At 40.3% G+C, this 25051-nt stretch overlaps 1 protein-coding gene across 2 annotated transcripts in view; it reads left to right on the top strand.

Moving 5' to 3' along the window:
• Window positions 1-25051, top strand: part of tai (basic helix-loop-helix family member taiman) — a 443569-nt gene that overhangs the window by 155295 nt on the left and 263223 nt on the right. The window contains exon 1 of one of the 2 annotated variants that reach the window (XM_087352650.1): window positions 11933-12089. The exons of the other annotated variant lie outside the window; for it this stretch is intronic. Coding sequence (XP_087208776.1) covers window positions 12073-12089 — 17 coding nt within the window. The 5' untranslated portion in view covers window positions 11933-12072. Of the gene's footprint in view, window positions 1-11932; window positions 12090-25051 lie in introns of those variants that run through there. 2 annotated transcript variants of the gene reach the window in all.

Raw genomic sequence — 25051 nt, forward strand, 5'->3', positions numbered from 1 at the left:
TTTTGTATACTTTAATTTTCAGGTTCTTAGAAATCAGACGGGAAGACAAAATATTTTGAAGTGAGAAGTAGCAAGCATTTCCAGAATTTAGTCTCCTCCTAACTTCCTCACAAGTATCATTTTGATTTGTTATTGTTGTTCCCAAATATTTGAACTTTGTAACCCTTTCAAAGGATTTATTAGCCACCCTAAGATAATTTTGCTCGCCTGTCTTCTGATGACGAGATACTAACATGTACTTAGTTTTTTCTGAATTTACTTGTAGCCCCACCTGTCTACTAGCCTCTAGTAAAACTTCTGCGTTCCTCTTTATTGTATTCATATCGTCCCCATTCCCTTCTTACTTTTATTTATTAATTTATTTATTTCTTCCCTTCGATGTTTATCTTTCTTCCCATATTCCATTTTTATCCATTCTATATTTTTTCTCTCTTTTCTTTGTTCTATTTTTGCGTAAGCTGTGTTTTCTTGTTACATTAAACGCGCTAGAACGTCTGACTGTCTTGCATTTCAATAATGTGGTCACAGAACACAGTTTATTAAAGTTGAATTTCCCTGCCCTGGTTTCGTGAATGAGAGGTCTCGGCAAGCACGGTTAATGTCCTGGAAATAAACCACAATTTTTATGGTTTTGTTTGCCTGTTCATTTCATAATTCTTATGCAGATTTATTAACATTCCAATTCCTCCCCGTATCCTTAAAAATTCCTAAACTAGCAAATCTTATGTTTATATAAAATTTTTACCAAATACCGCCCTCCTAAGGTTAATGGTGTATTAAAATTCTGATCGAATGCAGTAAGACCATGTTCATATTTTTTCCCTTGGTTCATTTCTCATCTCTCTGCCATCTTCATTTCTGCGCATTATGCAGATATTACGTTATACGCTCTTTAAGTACTACATATAAGTAAGTAAATAATTACATGCATCCACCCAGATAACAGCGTTGTAATGTAAGCCTAATTTATTGACTGACAAAGAGTATGTAGTAGAATCAGAAGATGACTTGTCTTGTATGATGTTGCACCTTAATGTCTCTTAGAAACTGACTGGCATTTCAGGGGTGCTTGATGCCCCCATCAACAGGGCACTGAGCATGCCACGTGCCCTGATGATGGAGGCGGTAAGTACATCTAAATCATCCGTTAATTTTGACGAGACCACAGGGCCGAGCATCCCATAAGAATGTCCTCTTTTTCTCGCTGCTACGAGAACCTGAAATATCATTTAGTACGGTAGAGTGTCATAAAGGTTTTTGTGCCATCTCAGACAGGATTCATACTTAATCGTATTCCGGATTTCTTTCGCCTGCCCTGATCAATGGTTTGCATTGTTATCTTACTTCGTCCAGGCGAGATAATATTAAAATATGCCACGTCTTTCCCAGTTCATCATTCGCACTATTTATCCCATTTTGCGCATTGAAACTTTTGCATTTGGTGGCTGTCTGCATGGAACAAAGTCCTTCTTGAGAAACCAAAAATCGCTGAGCTTTTCAAGAAATTCATTACTATGTTCATAACAGCCCGCCACTAATCCTTGTTCTCAGCCACGTTAATTCACTTATGACGCTCGTACAGACCTGGTATTTGTTCGAGATGTTTAATAGTCTCGTCCAAGGAGTCCTACCGAATGTCTATAGATCGAGCCAGCGAAAAAGTTGGGACCCGCAGTGCTCAGGCACTTCAAGAACGGGTCGTTCCCAGTACGCAGTTTAATAATACATTCCCATCTGAAATATATGCGAGATAACCTCGTTAAATAAATTAGCAAGAAGTTTTTATTTGGAATAGTAACTACCAGACATTTTATAAAGTTTGAATTGACTGCTTAAACAACGGGAGTTATATATTTTGGAGTACCCTGGAATATATAAATGAAGTTACATTTGTTCGGCCGACACTCCTGCTGTGCTGAATTTCATATATGTGTTTAAGTTTTTGCATCCATGAATGCGTTTTAAAGCTTGTCCCCGCTCTGTCGCGATACGCAAATTCTGTCTGCGAAGCATCGAGATGTAATTTGTCTTCGTCTGCTTTTGAAAATGTTCGTGCTTCGGGTCGAACAACTTTGTGTGAACATCACATGTGATTTCTTGGACAAGATAAAGGAGAGAGAGTGAGAGATAGAGGGCTGGAAAGGGGGGGAGCTTAACAGTAGCCGAACGACTTATGAGGACCGAGTGTAGTGGCTGGTCTGGTTTCTTAGGTAACATTATTTTTGTTTTGTTTGTTTGTTACCTGTTTCTTTCTTTCTTGTTCGTTCGTTCCTTCCTTCCTCTTCCATTCCTGTTCTTCTACCCTTTTGTAGTTTCACATTTCTTCCTTCCCAATTCTTTCCTGTTTCTTCTTCTCTTTGTCCCCACCACCGTTGATGGCAGTAGAAATTTCGTAGCTAGGCGATTCCCACGTACCAGTTTAACTTGCCCAGAGAAGGGTAAATTGATGTTAATATTCGAAGACCACGCCTGTCACCAAAGTCTGTTTCTTTTGCAGTGTTTGTTTTCTGTTGCCAGTGGTTTCTTGCTTCTAGTTTGTTAGGTAGAGGATGAACGAACAGTAGGAATTGAAGATTGATGTAGGAGAACCTCAGCTTCATTGAACTGTCGCTGGGACAAGGACCAGTGAACATCACAAAATGTCACTCAGTATTTATTCATTTCGTGATTTAAATAGTTGAATTTGAATTACCCTGATTTTCCCAAGAACCAAAAACATTTTGTTCTCAGCACGTCAATTGAATGCTTATCTAGTGATTCGAAGATAGTATGGCCACGTAAATCCCTGATGTTATACTCGACGGCAAGAGAGTCTGCCCAACGAGCAGCGGACGCTTCTTGTCTCGTGTGGGTACCACGTCACAGTGGCGGTACTCCATCTTCCGTCGTTTCAGTAACATTAAAAGGATTCGGACCCGTCCAAAGTAGTAAAACGTAAAACAGCCCCATTTAAAATTTAAAAGTCCGAAGAAACTGGATTTTAAACGGAATATCAAGGGGTTAATAACATTAGCCTGAATTGGACCCGGGGTACCAATAGGAATACGTCTTTTCGTCATTGCGTACTCACTGAACCCGGAATCCGTTCTGTTTTTTAGTTAGAATATTTAGAACTCAACGTGTTAAGAAAATTCCTTGCCTTTTATGGAATCGGAACGTTCACAAGAGCCCGTCATTCCCCCGCTTTTGAAATCTGGAGCTTCCGTCAAGTTCTGTGACACTTGATATTTTTTACTAAAAATGTCGGAATGTACAGTCTGTATGGGACATTATGTGTATTGAAGACTTTGGTATTTATTTCTTGAAGTCAGCTTAATCTATAATTTATTTTTAATTTTGGAATAACTACGGAGCGTGGGTTTAGCATGTTTTCTTAACAGAAACTCGGAGTAGAAGAAAATTAATGGGCCAATGTAGGATTTGAGGTTTTCACGGCGGTGAGTCTGAAGATTTTTGTCTTCTGGGTTGTTGCGCCGTGTAGTCTGGTAGATGTACATCAATGTTTCAGAGGTCATACTGCCTCCGTCATCAGGGTTTTTCATCGCCCTAATGACGGAGGCAGTATGACCTTTAAAACATCGGAATAATGTGGTAACATTCAAAACATCACTTACGGTGTTATTTTCATTGATTACATTTAGTCGTATGATACATCCGCGTCTCTCTTGTATTCTGTACGAGGGAGTTGAATTATGGATGACGCTTCTGACTTCTGAGGTTTGTTAAGTGTAGCATCCATCTATCCTTCATGAACACATGAACCTCATTAATTGATTTATCACCGGGGAGTTACATATACCATCCACTTTTATAAGCGGGATCGTCGTATGCTCTCCAAGAAATCATATTTGCTACAAGTGACAAAGTACTCGTCTTTGTACGTGTTGAGAAAAACCGTTTGGTGCCGGCGTAATTGCTTTTAAGATAAAGCGAAGTGGTTTGCTCTTCTGATAATGTCTTACCATTTGACTGAGTATTTGTATGTATCACGTCACTGATCAGAATTTTTATAATTAATAGTAACAAACATAATGAACAACATGTTTATTTTTAAATAGTGTTTTCTGCGTTTGTTGTGCAGGCATATAAACTATGTTTGTTCTCAAATTCAATTATTTAATCAGTTTATAACACTGGTTCTTGTATTGCCAATAGAAGAGATTAGATTTGGTGTTGGAAGATATATTGCTTGGAATATTATTAATATTTTATATTATTTAGGAACGTTATAAAATGCCTATCGTCCTGGTCGAGTGGGTAACACTCCTGCTTCATATTCTGGAGGTCCCGTATTCAGATCTCTCCCCAGAGAGCGTATACAGCTCTTGAGGTTCTTACTGACTTTTCCCAGTCCCTCCCGGCTAATTCCTGGGTAGTCCCTTAAATTAGGCCACGGCCGCTTCCTTACATTTCCTTTTCAATTCATTGTTTATTAATCAGCCTGTCATTCGATGCGATGTAATATGAGATATTGACAGTGTAGTTAATAAACCACAAAGCATAAAATAAATTGTATGAATTGTGACATGCGTTCAGTAAAACTACAGTTTAGACGCTGAAGACGTAACTGATTTTGTGCGGTTAAACAGTCATTAACGAAACATACAACGATGTCTCTTTCTCCAATTTAGGAACAGTTATTTTCGTCTGGGCATCTGTCCCTTCTCTAGTCGAGTTTCTTCCTAGTAGAAACGACGAGCGTTTCATTGAATCGTGATTATGTCGAACTAATATCGATTGGCAGTCACTTACCCGACCGTTAATTATTTCAGCCCGTCGTGTAACTGGTGATTGTAGTTTTTGAAGTGTGTATATAAAATTTTGTGTTCCCTAGACTGTACACGGTCTGCAATACAACATCTGTTGCTGTGGCATTAAACATCTGTTTGGATAACTTGATAACTGTAGCAGGGTTGGCTGTTTTGTTTTAACACACTGGCTATGGCTTTGTTTTGTATACAGTTCAGTGACTAACAAGAAGTTTGCTTTGTCTTCAAGTCAAATGCATATGCTTTATCTCACACTCTTTTCTCTGAACTCACAACACAGCTTCCTAACTCAGCTTTTGACGATGTTGGGATAGTTTGTTCACGTGGATTAATATCGTGGCCTACTTTATTAAATACCTTTCTATCCGCCTCCTCAGACATGTTGAGGTCGGTACCTTGAAATAGGCCACTTCATTTCGAACGTGCTGGCGTTTTATGGTCTTGGCTTTCGGTACGTTGGACGCTGCATTGCCTCTGAAGGTGAAGCAAAACGGTAGCTCAGTCATACTAACGTTTGAGCGAAGTGGGATCTTATTTCTTAACAAGGTTTGATAATTAAATGCGCTGGTGTTCTTGTGCAGTATAAATGGCGAGATGGCGCATGTTCTGTCAAGTAGCTACACAAGTCTGCAGTTTGCTATGAAACAGTCGCTGGTATTCAGATTAACCTAAGGTTATATTTTGGGGAATGTTTGTTAGCTGTCAAAATGGCTGGTTCATTCTTGTAACACAGTTTTTTTCGCTTCGTTTCTGAGGAGTGAACATTTTAGATGTTTGGTAGAAGCCCGTGAACTGTGGATCGTACCGTTTGAAATTTACGACTTACATTCAAGTCATGTATAATAGATATGCCTGCGTATGGCCGTGTGTGCAAAACTGCTTGTTGTGGGCTGGATTTCCAACGTTTCGGAGGTTAAAGACAGAGACATCTGCAGTGCATTGGAAATTGACTCCATATTGACATGGGTGTTCTCGTGAGCTGATTTAACTGAATTTAATTCAGTTTTACAGAAAAACAAGTGTTAATGGGTTTTTTTGTTTGATAAAGGACGCTGTATAATATGCTGGTTTGAAAAATGTGTTAAATAACCAAAAATATAATAATTTAATATCACTGCACTAAGTCTTTTATTTTGTTACGTATTCCTTTAATATTATTAGAGAACGATGCGTTGAGTTGGGGACTTGAACAGCTAAAATTGGAAATAATTAGCGCTGGAAACAATGTTGTGTTCGTGTTGTCACGGAGGCAGGTGCAATTTTGACAGCAACATCACAAGGTTGAGTGGCATGATGGAAGGTGAAGTGTTATCAGTGGTACATATTTCACAAGGTGAAACTTTTATGTACCCTCTGTTAGTTACACCTGCTTTTCAGGAAGGCTGTACCCAAATGTAGAACAGGTTTGTGGTTTCGGATTCAGTTACCTATGCGCATAGCTTGTATACTTGCCAGTGGGCGCTAAAAAGAGTATTCTAGACCAGAAGAAGTCCGATCTAGGTCTTCAGTAAGACTATTTCGAGAGCCTCGCAAAAACAAAAATGTAGTTGTTAAAGAGCTGTCGATTACTTCACTGACTGTTCATATGTTACAAGTAATTCAGAAGACATGTATGACGAAATTAATGATTAAATGGGGCGATGGCATAAGGTGTTAAGACACGCGATGGTGTGGTGTGGACTCGGCTCGACTAATACCCAGTTGAGACTTCAGTTATCACAGCGATGATTCTGTAGGTTGCTGTCTTCTGGGTTGTTGTGTCGTGTAGTCTGGTAAGAATTGGCCGACGTTTCAGAGGTAGTAATTTCAACCAGACTGCACAACAAAGCATCTCCGATGACAGTCATCTGAATACTGGAAGATGACAGCTTTCTGAGATGTTGCGCCGTATATTCACGTAGAAGTTGACCGACGTTTAAAATGTGCTTTTTAAAGATACATTTTATTATTATCATAATAATATACCACAAGTATCTCAAGCGGTATGTGTGCATCAGGTACGTATTCCGAATAAAATTTTGTGCTCATGTTTTATTTTCTAATGCGTGTTGCATTAACCATCCATTGGTGAATAGTAAAAATTATTAAGCTTCCCATGACCTATGTAATTTACTTCCTTCTATTGCTTCATCTGTAGTCGACCTTGGTCCTTGTATTCTATTCAGAACCCCGAGTCTCAGTAACATTGATCTCTGTCGTTCTAGAAATAATCGATTAAAACATACTGGAGGGCCGAACCAGTGAAATCTCTCGAAATAACGCATTTGGGAGAGGCTTGCATTTCAGCGTTCGAGTGGGCTACACTGCACATGACGCGTATCTCACGGACCTTGTAGCTTGTGGCTTGTAGTTTTACTCCATTCCATGTGGTGGTCTCGCTGGGCTTTGCGGCTGTCGTGGGAATGTGCAGTGAACAGCGTGTTGCAGGCTATTACAACAGCGTTGGTTTGAAATGATGCAATGTGAGGATGGGAGGGGAATTGCTTTGCTTCAGTTTTTGATATACTGCTGGTACCAGATGCACAGTTTGTCGAACGGGCCGTAGATGTGAGGATAGACCCAATATTTAAATAAATTTTTAGGAAACAGAATGTGGACTGGATTCAAACGGATTGGAGTAGAATGCAGTGGCGGGATAATAGTTTATACCTCATACTCGCAAGCAGGTTTAGGGATTTCTTCCTTCAAGTAGCCCATGGGTGTCTCTTTTTTCACACTTCTTTCTCTTATCTTCTTCTTCGTTTTAACCAATACAATTGAAATAGCGTAATAAAGTCAGTCATTAATTAATCATTTGCGGGTCGCTGATGAAGTTGTGAACTTTGAACTTTGGTTTCTAGTTCTCTTTTATTGAAAAGGTAAATGTTAATCTGTCATTTATTGGGCTTTGTGTGGTTACAGCGTTTCGTTTTTATTCTGATTCGTGCGTCATGTAAACGAGCAAGGATATGCCAGGATAAAGGCGTGTTTCGAGTGTGACGTGACGTTGCCGGAAATTGCCTTTGCAATTAGTTTTGTTGTGTCGCAATCTGTTTGGCGCAGACGTCTATGCGTTATCCAGAAGAACGTAGAGCCACACTTCGTCCACCACGAATAATAGCGGAAAGGCAGGGGTAGCGGTAGATTAAAACTGTTTTTACTGTGAATATTTTTTTATTTATTTTTTATGTATGTACCACGGTACCGTATGATTGTTGTGATCTTAGGGGCAAAAGAAGAAAATACGAAGTGTGTGTTTGTACCATCTTGTACAGTTAAAATCTTCAAGGTCATCTCATTTACTTGGACCATAATATACACATTAATGTTTGTTTGAGATGTTTTATCGTTAATTTGACCAGTGATAGTGTGCTGAATTATTCCGTTACTAACCGATTCCTTTTCTAAGTGCATTCGTTCCAGCAACACTTAACTGTCCTTTTCTAAACACCATAAGAAGACGTCATGTGAAGTTTCCCACTGAAGGGGTTTTCAGCTGAATTAAATGTTATAAATTGAATATTGTAATTCCCGTTGAAAATTCATTATTGTTTATATGAGTAACTTTTGTGTGTGTGTGTGTGGGGGGGGGGGGGGTTGTTGGCCGAGTTTTCTTAACCTGCGCTGAAGTAATGTAACTATTTATGGTGATAGTTTAATGAATATATAGTCATGTTTTTTACGCTGACTAATGCACTATTATTTACAGCCATGACGCTGAGTATAGACCGATAGACTTCATACGAATCTCTGTCTCTCTCTCTATATCTCTCTTTTTTCCCTTTGTGGTTGCCTTCTGACTTGCCCAGCTGGATTAGCAAGATTCCGGAAAAGTTAACCATTACCTGTCACATTTAAGGCCGAGATTGTTCCCAGTTTCCAGCAAAATAAAAATAAACCGCCCTACTTTCGAAATTACAAACGTGAATATTAATAGGTGTTTTGCACATTGATTGTAATATTGGTTTGATGCCAAACGAAAGGTGAAGACAAACGTGAGAGCGCTGTAATATGTGCGTAGGGCTTGTCATATAGAATAAATTTTATAGCTTTTTCGTGTGATGAAACTTGACTTGTCTCATGGAATCAGAACCGTTCTGCCTCAGAACACAAAAATGTATTTTCCAAGCTCATGGAGGGCACTAAATACGGTTCAGTTGGCTAATGCGGTTTGTCACAGAGCAGTGATCTTGTCTTTTAGTTTACGAAACAGGTGGGTTCACTCATACTTTTTATCGCCTGAAGTGATAAGGACTTTACCGGCGAACATGAATCCAGTACTTTAATAGAAGCTGAACGTGATCTCACACATGTGTGGGTATAAAAGTAGTTTACACATGAATAGTTTGTTAAATGCTGACAGTGGTTACGTGCTGTGAGAACCTGTTCCGTTCAAAACACATGCTTCGCCCCTCTCCGCCATCTGATATACCACGCGCGCCATCTCGGGGTTGTGTGAAACCGGACATATCAGAATTTGTGCAGAAGCTCACGTAACCTCACGTGTGAATTGTGATATTGTGTTCAATGTGGTCACTGTGGCAATGATTCTTTACATCACCATTCCGTATTTATTTCATATGTACGTGATATCCTGTCAGTAAGTTGCATTTTAGCCGCCCATTTCGTATGCGTATATTCACCTTCTCTTCTTTCAGCCTGTATCTAGTTCTACGTTGATAGCCGGCGGTCCCATGTCGTAGATTTACGGCATGTAAAAGAACCTTACGAGCATGATGCAAGATGTTTCGTAAGCAAAAATTCAGAGGCCATTTCTCACCCAAGTCTCCTGATTAACTGCTAGATGGCTCTGGCAGTCAAATCAGGATTGAGTAGAAATTGTGCAGAGTCAGTAGTGGTCGCTCAGTACCCGTAAGGGCCGTTTCACACTGTCGACCGGTCGCCGTCGACACAGTCGCTGAACGACTAAAACCATCACCAAACGAGGAGACCAGCAGGGCGACCAGCGCAGACAGAGGCCTCAGCCTCAGTAAAAAAAAAAAAAATACTTTGGAAGCAGTCAAGCAGTATGGACATCGAGGAGATCACTATAATGAAAAAAATTCGTCCCTCTTCCCACTGACGAATTTTTTTCATTATAGTGATCTCCTCGATGTCCATACTGCTTGACTGCTTCCAAAGTATTTTTTTTTTTTTTTACTGAGGCTGACCTTTTTTCAACTCCCTGTTTGCATAATCGGGACTTGCAAGGTCCGAAAAGGCTCTTCGTGACACTACAGCCGAAATAAATCTTTAAGTATCAAAACTCATGATATACTGATCACTTGAGTGACATGAACAAGACGGGAGAAAACAAGAAACAATGGATATGTGACCTCTCTGAGCTCTGGTCGCTGACTGAGTCGCCCGCCATTGCCATCAATGTATCTCGTGGTCGTTGGTCTCCTGTGCATCGCTCACTGCTTGTTGGTCGACGGCAACCATTGGTCGCGGTCGCCCTCATGTGTAAGCTCGTACTTAGCTTTTCTACCTAGTGGTCCCCGGCGACCGATCGACAGTGTGAAACGGGCCTAAATGCACATTTTAAGACCAAGAAACCTCCGAAAAAGGAGGCAGCGAAAACCCACAACCGGGTTGTAGAGCCAAGAAACAACAACAGTTATTATGTTGAGGTCTCAGCAGTGAGGAACCTGGATTAAAAAGGAAATCCGCCCTTGAGGGTTAACTTCAATTCTACTTCTTACCGCGTCCATTTGGTATTACTTTTTTTGGACTCTAAAAAATGTTCTGGAAGAACGTAACTTCTTCCGGGAGGCATAAAACTATTTTTTCTTACCACAGCGAAACGAAATCGGAATGTAGGGTTGTAATTAATCCCCTGAAACCTACTTTTAACTAGAGGCCTATGTACCGCTTGGTTACTCTGAATTTTGTCCTCTGAGCGTATTGATGGGTTTTGTTAAAGAATGTTCATTTCCTTAAAACAATATTGACTGCCGGATGTCTGTAATGGGGAAGTATTGTCTTTGCTTTGAGGTAAGAACTGAATGTTTAAGTATTATTTAGACGATCTTCGGCTTTAGAGGGTTAATTTGTTGGTTTCTTACATATTCTAGTCTCTTCTGAATATACGTAGGTGTTTTAATGAAGTAACAGAGAAGTATACTTCTTTGTTTGGTTCACCACAAATAACGTTCATGCTAATGATTCACAAAAGCTACTGAGTTTTGTGTCAGTGGTCTATTAAGTAGATGCCGATTTTATTGAACATTGTTGTTTGTTTGAGGTGACCTAGCGGTTAAACTGCTAGGTCAGAATTTAAGACGTTCTGTGTTCCATTCCAGACGTCACTAAAATAAAATATAATACAAAAATCTGTTTTAATGACAGCCGAACACCTCAAGACGAGAGCTGAGCTAGCGAACTCCAAAACATATTTATAGTCTTATATCAAAAGTATCTCACACTAGTAATGCCTAGCATATATTGATATAATGTTTATCTTAATGCACGCTTAAATTTTGTGAAAGAATAATTAAAATCTATTAGGATTTTCATCATGCCTGTTATAAAGAAAGAGTGCTTAGCACTCCTGCTTTATGTTCGGTAGGCCTCGGGTTTAGATCTCAGCACGTAGGCTAATTATATTTAATGAGGTTTTCTGGTATTCCTAAGTTCCTCCGGGCAGATTCCCCGACAGTATCCTAATTTGGGCCATTTTTGCGGTGTTCCGCGAACTTTCTTCACCTTGGTGCACGCCCTAATTTGTCAAGTCACATGACGGCACGTCACATAATTTCGCCTAACGAAAGATGGCCACGAATATGTGTCAACATATAAATTCTTGTTTTACAGGAATGTGGACATATGAAGACAAACCATTACACATACTGAATAAAACTATCCATGATAAAACTGTGTTTGTGTGTGTAACGCGAAAGGTAAAATATTGCTATTTCTTACTTTTATGTTCAAATATCTAAAATCACACCTGAAATCTTGTGGCGCCATACCAATGTGCCGCGCACACCGGTTGCATAACACAGCTTTAACTTCAATATAATCCGACTAATAGAAGGTGCCGTTACATAAACCGACAAACGTAAAATTACAACACCTGCCCTCCGTCTGTTTGTGCCAGTGACGAGATGTAATGTAGATGGATGATTCAGCTGTGTGCTTTTCTGTTACAGGTGAGTGTTGCCAGCGGCGTTGCAGATTCTTGGTAGCATCGCCCTAGATACCTACCTGCAGCTGCTTGGTTATCGCTCTGTGAGATATGGAGAAGCAGGGAGGATTCCACCGGCCGTGTTGTTCAAGTTACGGTACATCTTAAAGCATCTGGGGTGCTCTATGCTTTCTGATGATGGTTAAGAACAGGTAACGTCAGTCTGCAAGTGGCTGTATGATAAAAGATTGATGTGCGCTGATGCATTCACGCCATGGTTGTATTTTTTATTAAAAGGAGGCGCTTATGACACCAGTGAGTTACGGGTGTCATTATGATGAAATATAGGCGTATGTAAAACAGTTACATGCTTTGACAGGGAGTTAGAGAGGCTAGTGGACACCAGGGGCAAATTATGAGAGAAGGTAGAAAGAGCATCGGTTGTTAGAAGGTTCGAAGGCTTTGCCGGTTTGTCCTTCTGGTAAGGATATAACGAGGATGAAGATGTTAGGGTGGGAAGAAGTAGAAGTTTGAGACAGATGCAGCGGTCTGAGGAAAAGCAGGAAAATTTGTGTCGATGTGGCCGGTATCAAGATTTTCCATGTCACGCATGCTTTCAACATGTTAAAAGTAACGGACGTGAAGGAAAATGTTATAAAATAAGCTCTTTTCTCTTTAGGTTTAAACTTTAATATGTTTTTAGACATTCTGTTTTTATTAATTTTTAGTAGGATAGTGTATGCGTTCGTACCAGATATGAGTAAATTATTTTGGTGAACTTAGTATACTTAGACTTTGAAAGTTACGTTCAAAAGCATTCTCACAGTGTTCCACGTGTGGAATATCTTCCTTTATTTCTTTAATCGAAAGACTCTTTGCTTACTTTTACTTAAGACTCTTCTCTAAATGTACCGTCAACCCCCAATACAGCGTCTCTCTGTACACTACCACTCTTTTATTGTGCAAATGCAAGTCACGGAACATAAATTCCGCATGTTCAAAGGGAATCTTCCGGTAAAGCGTTTCACTCTCTGGCCGCCATCCGCTGACATCTGTGTGTCGTTAAGCATTACAATCTAGCCATGCCATTTTGTTACCACCGGCTATACAGACAACTCCCTAGAATATTTAGTTGTAAAAATGCTTTACACCAATTTGTGTTAAAAATGTTACAAATCTAGGAAGGAAACCGCATGTTGCGTCTTGGGGAGGTAATTGGGTTGTTAAAGGGCTCAGCTGTGTGACTCCTGAGACGTTGGTAACCTTTCCAGACTACGCAACATTCCAGAAAACGTTCTCATACACAACGCCTTTAGAACCTGAAGCCTCACTCCCAAATGAAAGTTCGTTATGATATAAGCGTAGCGCATCGTGCAGGAAAATTAAAATTTAGGTGTTAGCAGAAAGAAACTAATCGCTTCAACCATCGTTTAACCTGCTCTCGCCCGATCAGTTTCTGCGTTAGATTTCATCACCTGCTCTTCATAGTGTTTTTCACGAGTCCGATGTCGCCGAAAATCCTGTCTTTTTTGTAGGATTTGAGGTTTTTACGGTGGTGAGTCGGAAGATCGCTGCCTTCTGGGTTGTTACGCCGTGTAGTCAGGTAGACGTTTACCGACGTTTCAGAGGATCTTACTGCCTCCATCGTCAGAGCGATAATCGCAGAGCCAACTTTCCTTAAACATTCTTCTACCTTTCTAAAGTCTTCGTGGCAACGTTGAGAAACCGCGAAGTTGACTAGCAACTAACTGTAATGGACCTAGAGTATATTCTGCTGCAATTGAGATTATGGTTAAGTTACAAGCTGTTACCGGTTTGTACAGATGGACTAATTTATGACGCCTCTGGCCAGAAATAGACAAGGGGTGATAATAGTGGTGGGGGAAAGCAAGACAGTAGACAGCGGAAGATGATTGTCGTATGGTGACATCGTAGCTATAGATCTGTTTGGAACTGAGAATACTGGGAACGACCGTTCTTCAAGTGCCTGAGCACTGCGAGTCCCAACTTTGATCTATTAGACATTTGGTAGGACTCCTTGGACGAGGGATCGGCCCGTCGCAAGGCCTCTACCCGTACACAGGACAGCACAACACAGAAAAACATCCATGGCTTGAGTGGGATTCGAACCCACGGTCCCAGCGACCAAGCGGCAGAAGGCCCACGCCTCAGACCGCGCGGCCACTGCGGACCCCCTGTTTGGAACTAATAAACTTTAAATGTATGGTGTAGTTTCGCCTAGGGCTGATCGACTTTACAACCCCTCGCCTTCCGCATTACAGCGCGGCGCGAAGTCATCAGTTCAGCCATGTTATCTTGGCAACGCTGCGAGTTCTGAACTGTCTTCATTTGCCTTGTTGCACTGTACATGTTGCAACGTTGTACGATTTTTATGAGATCTTGAAGCATGCGATTTGATGGCCACTACTATAGGCTGTTCGTGATTTTACCACTTCATTGCATGGTCTGAAAATATTGTTTTTATATTCGTCAGCATTTGATCTCCCGTTCGCTGTCAGCAAGTTTACGCACACATTTGAGAGGTACTTATATGGAAGTGAGCTGGGCCAGTATTCGTGCGACACAGCTCTTGAGAGGCTGATAGTCGCCCAGCTAGGCTATTTCCCAGTCTTGTATGGACCTCCAAGGTTAATTACCGTGTTCACAAAAGTGTCACATACTTCCGTTGTGACAGCTGAATCCAGTCCACAGCCTCGCTCCCGATTTCTTTAAGATACGTTTTATTAATAACCTCCAGCCTGCGCTTAGACATTCCAAGCAATCTCTTCTTTTCATGTTTTCCGACAAAAAAAAAATCTGCGAGTCTCTCATCTCTCCCAAACGTGTAACCCACCTCTTCCTCTTTGATGATTCTAATAATATTAGTTGAATAATTTAAATCATGAGCTTCCGATACTTCTCTTCTGTTGGATGCGGACGTTCACATCACTTTACCAATTTCCTGCGGAGCGAGAACTCATATAAAATAATAGGACTGCATAATTATTAATTTACAGTTACTTCTAGCCTTTCTGTGTAGGTGGAATAATTTGAAATAAAGTAGATTTCCCAGAAGGATTTGAGGTTTTCACGGAAGTGAGTTCGAAGATAACTGCCTAGCCCTGATGTTGGAGGTAGCATGGACCTATGAAACGTTGGTAAACTTCTACCTACGTCACAACCCAGAGGAGAACCAGACATACTTGTCTTCCTGTTACGTGTGAAACTTGAGGAAATTTATAAAGCTGATGAGAATAAATTACGTTTCGTGTGATGTTAAAGTTTAAAATTAACAGTTCTGTATTTTAAGATTTTGTCACCACGCATTCACGTCTTTCTTTTAATTACTTTTGCTTGGAAAAGTGGATTTCATTTTTTGTGAATTCCATTCTGGAAGTAAACACTAGTTAGCAAATTGAGCGAACAGTTAATAATTTGGTTTAGCTTGGCCAATCATCAAAGAGTGGTTGCTTTATAAAGTTTCATGACCCATGCGTTCGCTAGGCAGGGGATGGTGAAATATGTGAATCTGCTAAATTTTAAAGTCAGACGCGTTATGATCAGAGTTCTAATGCTCAGTAGAAAAGTGGGCACGCTAGTTTGAGGCCTTTGTGAGGGACACAGTTTCTTATCTGTTGACCTTAAGAGAGAGCCCACGTTGAAGGTATTTGCAAATAATAATGTACTGAGGAGATTATTTGGACCTGAGAGAGAGAGAGAGAGAGAGAGAGAGAGTAAATATGAAAATATTAAGCATTTAATCCCGTACTCATCATTTAATCTTGTTAGGGTGATTTGATGATTTTGGGGTGGAACACTCATGCACAAAGGTTGCGCGAAGCAAGAAATTCTCAAGGTCTAATTTGCTTTTGATTACAACCCGAATGAAAATAACTTCATAAGTCTTGAAGCTTTCACGTCTAATAAAAGAGATAAAATGCTCGTGTGATTAACGACGTCTGTTTGTCATTCTGCTCCGAATTGACCAGTCACCCGAAAAGGTTTTATTCCCGATGAGAGACTTACCCGTACACCCATGTGAGGACAATGTTGCAATTCTGTGAATGTAGGTCTCTGAATGGCCATAGTCATGTGAAATTGATGTCACGGTCAGGTCAAGGTTACGACAATAGCCGAAGGGTTTGGCGAATAGAGGCATTTAAAATTTTCAAGGTCATTTTTTGTGATGCTAATTTCTGCCGAACTGTAGGTCTCTGAATGGCCATATTAATGCCAAATAAAGGTCAGTGTTTGGTCAAAGTCAGGTTGGGTTGGTTTAGATTGTCAGGTCCTGTTGTAATGTTTTTGCGGAACATCAACCACGTGTGTGTTTTACTAGGTAATCACCTATTTGTTGAATATATGAATCTGTTGCTTTTAAAGAGTGGAAATATAATCCCGATGTAAATTTTTTACTAAGAAGTCAGAATGAATGAGTATTTATGAACATAATTTAATTACGAACTTGTGGTTTATTACTCTTTATTATTTTGTAAGGACCTATAGGCTTATGTTATCAAGTGCATATGTCGTTCCGGGTATCTATTCCTTCTAGGGCAATGGCCGGATTTTTAATAAAATTCGGCATGAGCAACTTTCCTCTAGAGGTTATCTTATATTTGTACTATTTTTTAATATCCTGCTATGAATTAAACTAACATCCTTTTTAAGGATTTCCGGTTTGTGGAACGACACTAGCACCACTTGCTGCATGATCCTGAACTGTTGTGTAGAAATTTATCTCAGAAAAATATGCATGTTTTTCTTCGGTTATTTGTTGAGTATGAAACAACATGGACTGCAGCGTGAAATTTGTATCTAGCTTTCGGTTTGATGGCAGTAATTGATGATCATGTATGATCTAGGCATATGGTATTGATTGTGAATACAGATCATAGGAATGCCTACAAATTATTCGTTCAGTGTATTTACATACCAACAGTTATAAAAACAGTTATGGTGCAGAACATTGTGATTGTATCCGAAAAAAATCCACTGCCGTCGTAAATTGTGCACGGAACCGTATCAGAAAAGACTTTCTGTTTTATCATATATGTTACATGTACCCAATAAAACGCACTGAAAGCAAGTGAAATTTGAGGATCTCTCTACTGAAGACTGCTGTCTTGGTGTGTTGCACTGTGTAGTCTGGTAGAAGCTTTTCCGACGTTTCAGAGGTGCTAGGAGCGATCATGTTTGAAATGTCCGTAAAATTCTACACATTAAAACATTTGAAGTAAAGCAGGCGTCATATTCGTCTACATTTTATTGGTTGTTTTGGAGAAGGGTGCTTATCTTTACACCTTAAGTGTGTTCATATATCGTCAGCTGCTTGCACTAGAATCATTTTAATTCCGTATGGCGCTGTGACGTAGCGTTAGTTCAGTCATTGACCGGTACGGTGTCACGGGGCTCTCTACTGTACCAGCAGTGTTGCTAGGCCGGATGTTATATTTGAATTATTACTCTTCATTTTTATAGTTACTTTTACAGGCACGCTTCATTGCACGCGCAATTATTGGAAGTAAAGCGGTCTGTTTGGTCACCTCTGAACCTAGAATTTATCCTGAGAATAGCTTGTTTCTGAAGATTAAATTACTCAAGGTTAGAGAGTGATTGTGTTTTTGTATGTCCCTTGTAATTTGTAAACGTATTATGATGTTCTGAGTTAAGATATACTGATTTCTCCCCCCCCCCCCCCAGATCCATTAATATTTTGTAAATGTTATTACAATTTGTTTCCAATTTCACCTATTCCACAACTCAACAGTGTTGTCACTTGCTAAAAGAATAAATTGGAAAATTTAATTTCTCGACATTATTTGTATATTTTATACTAGTTACTTGTGCATTGATCTTGTTTTTGAGAAAATAAAGTTACATTTTAACTTCTAATTTAAACCAAAGTTAATGTTAACAAATGTTGGAGCTCATACCAAATCCGTTAGGTATTTTCGAATATGAAACATGTTAACAGACCTCTCCGTTATGTGTTTTTACTCTCATCATGCACAGATTGCGGAAGAATTCAAAACGATGAAATGACTAATCTGTTGATTCGTCCGAATGAGGTAGGCTTTGCCCAAACGTTCAGTTTACTGTTCCAACAAAATACGTGCCCGGATCGAGTTCTTTGTCACGCGCCGTCTTATTAAAACCGGCTATCATACATCATACGCAGTCGTCAGGGATTTTACGTGGTCGCGCACGCGGTAAAGCCATTTTCAGCAATACCGAATTAATAACACGGTGGATATTTATATAAAGTGACGACATCGTACTTTTATTTATGCAAAGGCGTTGTTATAACCCTTTAAAACACGAAGATCCAATTCTTACCTCAAGGAAAACCAAATACAGTGTGTCCGTAAAATAATAGTGGGGTAACAAACAGTCATAGTTTTGGAACAAAGCAGATAGAGACATAAAATAAACGTCAAAATAAAGAGAAACTCTCCAAGAATCTTACCTGTTCAGTAGATTTCGATACGCGCGATATTCAAGCTCTTGCCATACACGACCGAGAATTTTTGGACAAGTTTATGTTCAGTGATGAGGCTACGTTTCATGTTTCGGGACGAGACCATCGGCATAATGTTAGAATATGGGGTAATGAACCTCCATATGTTGTTATGGAACATCAACGTGATAGCCCAAAAGTTAATGTGTGGTGAGCAATTGGACGAGACAGAGTCATTGGCCCCTTCTTTTTTGCTGAACAAACTGTGACGGGAAAGAACTTCCTAGATATGTTAGAAGGGTATGCAGTGCCCCAAATACCGGAGAAATTCATTCTCCAGTTAGATGGAGCTCCTCCAGATTTTGCCACATTCGTGCGGGATTACCTAAACCAAACATTTCCTCAGCGTTGGGTCGGACGAGGATGGTGTATAGCCTCGCCTCCACGCTCTCCAGATCTTACCCCTATGGATTTTTATTTGTGGGGTTATGTGAAGCAACATGTGTTCTCTGTCCAAATAATAAATTTGGACCATTTGAAAGAACGGATCACTGAAGCTGTTTCATCTATCACACCGGATGTTCTCGGTCGTGTATGGCAAGAGCTTGAATTTTGTCTTGATGTCTGCAGGGCAACTAAAGGAGGGCATTTCGAAATCTACTGAATAAGTAAGATTCTTGGAGAGTTTCTCTTTATTTTGACGTTTATTTCGTGTCTCTATCATGCTTTGTTCCAAAACTATGACTGTTTGTTACCCCACCATTATTTTACGGACACACTGTACTTATAGTCTATTCCGTATCACTGTACGTTCCCGCGAAGTCTGGTTTGACAGAAGCAAAGTGCTTCGCCCGTATAATTTATTTGGGAATCACGTATTTGGTTTGTGACTATACGTGATACTAGGTTTGTTAATTTCTTTTTCTAAATGAAAGTCTTTATGCTTTAACATTGCTACACGAAAGACTGGTTGATATGAATAGAAGTAACGTATCTGATGTTTTCACAGCGATTCATGTGCATTGCATTTTATCCGTTTACCACCCCACCCCCCACCCGGGATGTTTTTCTGTGTACCGCGAAGTTAACTGTGGTCATTTTCAACACATACACTAGATTCGCGTATTCACTAAGCACCAGTGCTGACGTATGTTTTAGCGTAGTTTTATAAAAGGGTATTTATTTTATTCATTGAACATGTCTGTACATCGTTTTGGGAGATCTTGTATCTATATGTGACACTGAAGTTCTTTCATTGTGCGATATAATTGTTTGCCGGTAATCTTATCTCGTCAGATGTAGCATTAGTCCGTGTCATCTTAATTATTCTGAGACGCCCAAATACCTCATACAGTTGACGAGTCGCTTATCACATCGAACCTGGTGCACGCAAAAAAATCTATAATGTTTTATTTAGGAGGTAATGGTGCTTTGTATGCATCATGTGGAATCTTCTGATTTGTTCCGTGTCAGTTTTTCCCTGAAGAAGGCAGCAAGTTCTTTCGGAAAGTGTGTACCGTTCTACCCCATTACAGAATGCTATAGCGTAGCATACACGTATTCTACTCTGCGGTTTTTTGTACGAGTTATTACTCCCGTGTCATTTCACGGTAAAAATTCTGTGCTCTACCTCATAATAAAACTTGGATGTCCATGTTTTATAGCAGCTGAATTTCTTTCTCGGAGAGACAGTGACATTTTTGAATGTAGAATGTTGCCTTCCGTATCTTCGCTGCAAGGTGTAATTTGGCAGTAAAATATATGAGGAAACGTTTGAATCATAAACTCATACAAATTGGATTTTAAGCTATTATGCTGTCCAGCAAGATATTATTCGGGCATTTGAATGGAAGAACTGAGGACGTTCTTGGCGAAAATGTAATAAACGTATGGCGTTGGAGTTACAGGCTAAACTTCTGACATATTCTGAGAGTCTCTGTGGTTGTAATTTACCTGTCCCGATTCCCGACTGACATTTCTCTTAGATTTTACTTTAAAGTGGTCCACGACCGCTTCCTTTCACATCACTTTCAATTCCTAGTCGCGGTCATACATTTCTTCAGCCTCACCTCCTGGATAACCTGCTTAAACACCTACCAAGGAAATACATTCGAATTTAGGCCGTGAAAACTACATTGAAAGAACAGTCATCTTTGTAAACCCCCCCCCCCCCCCCCAAATAAAAATAAACGAGGCTACATTTTAATGTTACACATTTGCACACTCGCACGGAATAAATGTTTGTTTGTGTTACTCGGATACCGCACAAGTAAGTTGATTTTAACTGTTAATGAGTTACTACTGCTTACAAGCTATATCAAAATGCCTACAACTGGGATATCTGACAATTACGGCCAGTAAACCTTGCAGGACAAGGTTTGTTAACAGTTATAGTCAGCGCAGTAGTTTTTGGCCAGTGGAGAAGCTAGCGGAGCTGGCGGACGGACCTACTGTGTGTACCTGATGTGGCACGGTCAGTGTATTTCTTTTGATTGGGCGTTCAGTCCGATAAGCTCCTTGTCCTTCCTGGAGGCAGACGAAACATTGTACTATTTTACAAGTGACTCGCTCCTAGCCTTCCCCTTGAATATTCCAACTGCCAAAAACTACTGCGCTCACTATACAGTAGAGTAGGACCATGCAAGGTTAGGTTAGGGAGGAGATACGTCAGTATTGCAGGCTAAAGGAAATCTTGTGGATGTGGGCGGGCAGCGAGAGAAGACATTTCCTTATAACACGTTGGCCTGTTGTCGAAGAGACAGGGACAGAAATTGAATTCCTCCCATTTCATAAATCCCATAACCAGATTGATATCAAAATAACGGTATTTTATGAGATTTCCGGTTCTCTCTGCCGCGAGGATTAAGATTACAGCCGTCTGTGATATTGCGCCCTTTTGTCTCGTAGGAGTTGACTGACGTGGGTGGTTAGTGCCTCCATCAGGGCGATTGACGTGATGGAGGCAGTAAGTACATTCTGAAGCAAAGCTCTTAATCTGCTCCCCAAATGGACGTCCTCAAGTTCAAAGAATTATCCACTCAACCACTCTCTACAGCATTTCTTTCGAAATTAAGACCTGAAATACCAAAATAACTACCGAAGCCTTTTAACCGAAACGCTTAGAACATGCAATTGTATGCAATGTCCCGTTACAACATACTACAGACAACAGAAGCTATGTTAAATACATACAACAGACTTTGCCGCCAAAGTACCCTTCATGGAATATGCGTCGTGTAATAAAATGGAACCTGGCCGACGTTTCAGATGTTTGATTTTAAGCCGGGAGTTCAATTACATGCTTATTATGTTTTTCTTCTTGGTTTGTTTATTTATATATTTGTATCACGCCCTATTTAGGCTAATATTCATTCGTTGTATTGTTGTTTTTCTGCGGATACTTATACCGCATTTGCATTCACTGCAATGTTTTGGCACTGGAAGCTGAAAATTTCAAAAGCAAATTGATACCAGAAGAAGAGAAACGCTTAATAGTTTCTTTGGCTCCTAGATAGGAACATTAATTAAAGTTACATAAGGAATTTCATAATTTGTGCTCTCAACGAAGTATTAAATAGGATTTGAGGTTCGATAAAATCAAACCGAATTTGATGTCCGGGACATGTAGCATGCATGGGAGATGGGAGAAATTTACAAACTTAGGTCTGAAAACCAGAAGGGAGGAAAACACACTAGACCTAGCCGTAGATGGGAGGTGTAAGACCCCGAAAGAAATATTAAGTAAATTAGTTTAGAGTGTGTGAACTGGATTCATGTTACTTAGGATAGCGGTGACGGCGCGCTCTTGTGAACACAGCATGAACCTTCCGGTTCTGTTGAAGGTTGTTAATTTATTGTGTAGCTGAGCGACTGTAAGCTTCACAAGGACGAGTCTGCTCATGGAGTTAACAGCAGACCGTATCTTGCCTTGTTCTTTCTTGAAATCGGTGTGCTTGATGTTCATTAGAGCGCTTGTGAAGCATTTGATGATAAAGTAGGGTGTGCTTAGAGGGAAAATATTTATACCACATTGACATTCTACAGTTGCCTGTGCTTCTCTCGTTTCGATAAGACCATCTTCGCCGAACAGTTGCACGCTGTTTGCCAACTTGCGATAAAAGTCTCTACTTACCTCTGCATTTATTGCACTCGGTATTCAAACAGACTGTGATGTATGGAGTCAGTTAGCGACCTCATATAGAGTAGGAGCTTGTGTCTATATAATTTGCTGCAAGGTTCACAGACCTAACCTTGCCAAGATAATTTAACTTACAGAACAAATAATTTCGTTGAGACGGATTCCAGTCCAATACGCTTGTCCCAGAGGCGTTTGTCTTCTGTTCTGTATTTGGCATTGATGTTCATCAGCTGCATGTGTTCCAAATTAATGTCGCTACATATACAGTGCATAAAGCCCGAAATAGTTTTTAGACATTTTGTAAAACGTGTCTGATGAAATTTTTAGATCTAAGTTTGATAATATCTTTTTTGTCAGTGCCACATTTTAAGTGGTGAGCATTTTTTGTGTGGAGAAAATGGCAAATGATCGTGTAAAATAGGAGTTTAATTTTTACGGTACGATTCACAATTAAATTCGCGTGACAGCTTTTATCTAATGTTTTTCTTAGCTCCGACGGTGTCACATGGGACCACAGACACAACACGTCTTCTTTACGTTGGTTCTATACTTAGTGTAAAGATCGTGTAGAAAGGTAAAGTCTTAACACCCGTTATAATTCTGGAAGCACGAACCTTTTCGTTTGACGATTGTGCCTTCGCAAGGTTTGAGGTGTGCCGAGAAATTCTCAAAAAAATTGTCTATTAGAAAGTTATAGTTATAAAAAGGTAGTAAGTACCTTATCTTTCGTGTAATATAATTCGTAAACACACATACAGGTTTATCATAAATGTTCTTATTCAACATGTGTTATGTTTTGTTTTTATGTGATTATGCAATTAATGGGCAAGGATTTTATGTGCAAATAACATTTTTATTTATGGCCATGTTTTATTTCGTGTCATCATGTCGTGAGACGACATTTTGTAGTGTGCCGTCATGTGTCTAACAAATTAGGGTTTGCCGTAGGCCAAGAAATATTGCGGGATTGCACTAGGCCGAGGTAGCTAAGAAATAACGCGTACTGTATTGGCTCCCGGATTACAACCAACGATACACCTGGGGCGAGAGACTATCTATTCGAGAGCCGGTCTCGACGTGTTGCCTAACTAACTAACTAACTAACTAGATGGCTTACCGAACCCGAAGGTTCATCACCGAATTAACCAAAGCCCTCCACCGGACCCTGTCCTGGGCCAACAAAATCCAGTCTCCTTCAACTCCTATCTCCCATAGATCCCGCTTGACATTATCCTCCCATCTACGTCTAGGTCTCCCCAGCGGTCTCTTCCCCTCAGGCTTCCCAACCAATACCCGGTGCACACCTCTTGTCCCATCCATGCGCGCTACATGCCCCGCCCATCCCATTCTTCTCGACTTAATCACCCTGACAATACTGGGGGAGCAGTACAGATTTTTAAGCTCATCATTATGCAGTTTTCTCCATGCCCCATCGTCTTCTCTCCTAGGCCCAAATATCCTCCTCAACACCCTGTTCTCAAACACCCACAATCTGTGTTCCTCCCTCTGAGCTAGAGACCATGTTTTGCACCCATACAAAACAACAGGCAAAATTATTGTTGCCTGCCCTGAAAAAAACAGTTGTCGCTGACAGGAGTCGAACCACAGCCATTGTGCTCATATCTAGGCATTTTATTCATAGAGCTGTCGAGTCTCTAAATTTGGGATGCTTTTGTTGCTTTCCAACGCATTAAAAGTGACTAGTTAGCCGCGGCAGCGCGATGAACCGTGTTAAGTACAGCATTTTGGACACGATACAGCTCGTGTGTCTTTTATTAGCGCTTGTTGTATCATTGATTAATGGCTTTGGGTGAAACGACGCAAGTTGTTACAGTAAACCGTTGTAACAGCGCCCCTCATTGAACCCGTCCGGGCCATCACTGTTTATTGATTTAGTCTCTGTTTATATTTCTTTAGTCGGCCGGGGGGGGGGGGGGGTGGCTCAGACGTCGTCATAAGTGCATTTATGAGGCACACGTCAAAATTCGATTTCAGCGAAAGTATTGCATTGTGTTTTGTGAAATGTCTCGAGTATTTGTAACTGACCAGTTAAGGAACTTACGCATGCATGTTTTTCAGATGATTAAGACATTTCTTATTAGAAACGGAAGGTTTGTCTGTCCTCAGAAAAGTACGTCTCTTCCTATACTGAAGCGGTTCGGTCCAGTTAGTTTCTGCGCTTTGTGTCATGTTTATGTTATTTCTTCTTCTTCCCAGCCATCAATGTCCTGTTTCTCCTTTTCCCTGTATTCATATGTCTCCATTTGATTCGTCTTTTAAGGTGTGTAATTAATTCGTAAGTTATTTAACGACTCCTTTTCGAGTAAACAGACTTTTATTGCATAGAATGGAATTAGATGACAAAGTAGGTGTCGAGGTTTATTTATTCATTTTCTTGATCTATTTTGGACAATGATAGGACTCCTTAGATGAGCGATCAACCCAACGCAAGGCCTCTACCTGTACAAACACAGAAAGACGCGGACAAGCATCAATGCCTTGAGTGGGACTCGAACCCACGGTCCCAGCGGCCAGGCGCACGAGGTCCCTGCCTCAGACCGCGTGGCCACTGCGGC

The sequence above is a fragment of the Zootermopsis nevadensis genome, unplaced genomic scaffold (assembly GCF_977971745.1).
Source record: "Zootermopsis nevadensis isolate Lab colony 2312 unplaced genomic scaffold, Znev_1.0 Znev_ptg000021l, whole genome shotgun sequence".
NCBI classification, from domain to species: Eukaryota; Metazoa; Arthropoda; class Insecta; order Blattodea; family Termopsidae; genus Zootermopsis; species Zootermopsis nevadensis.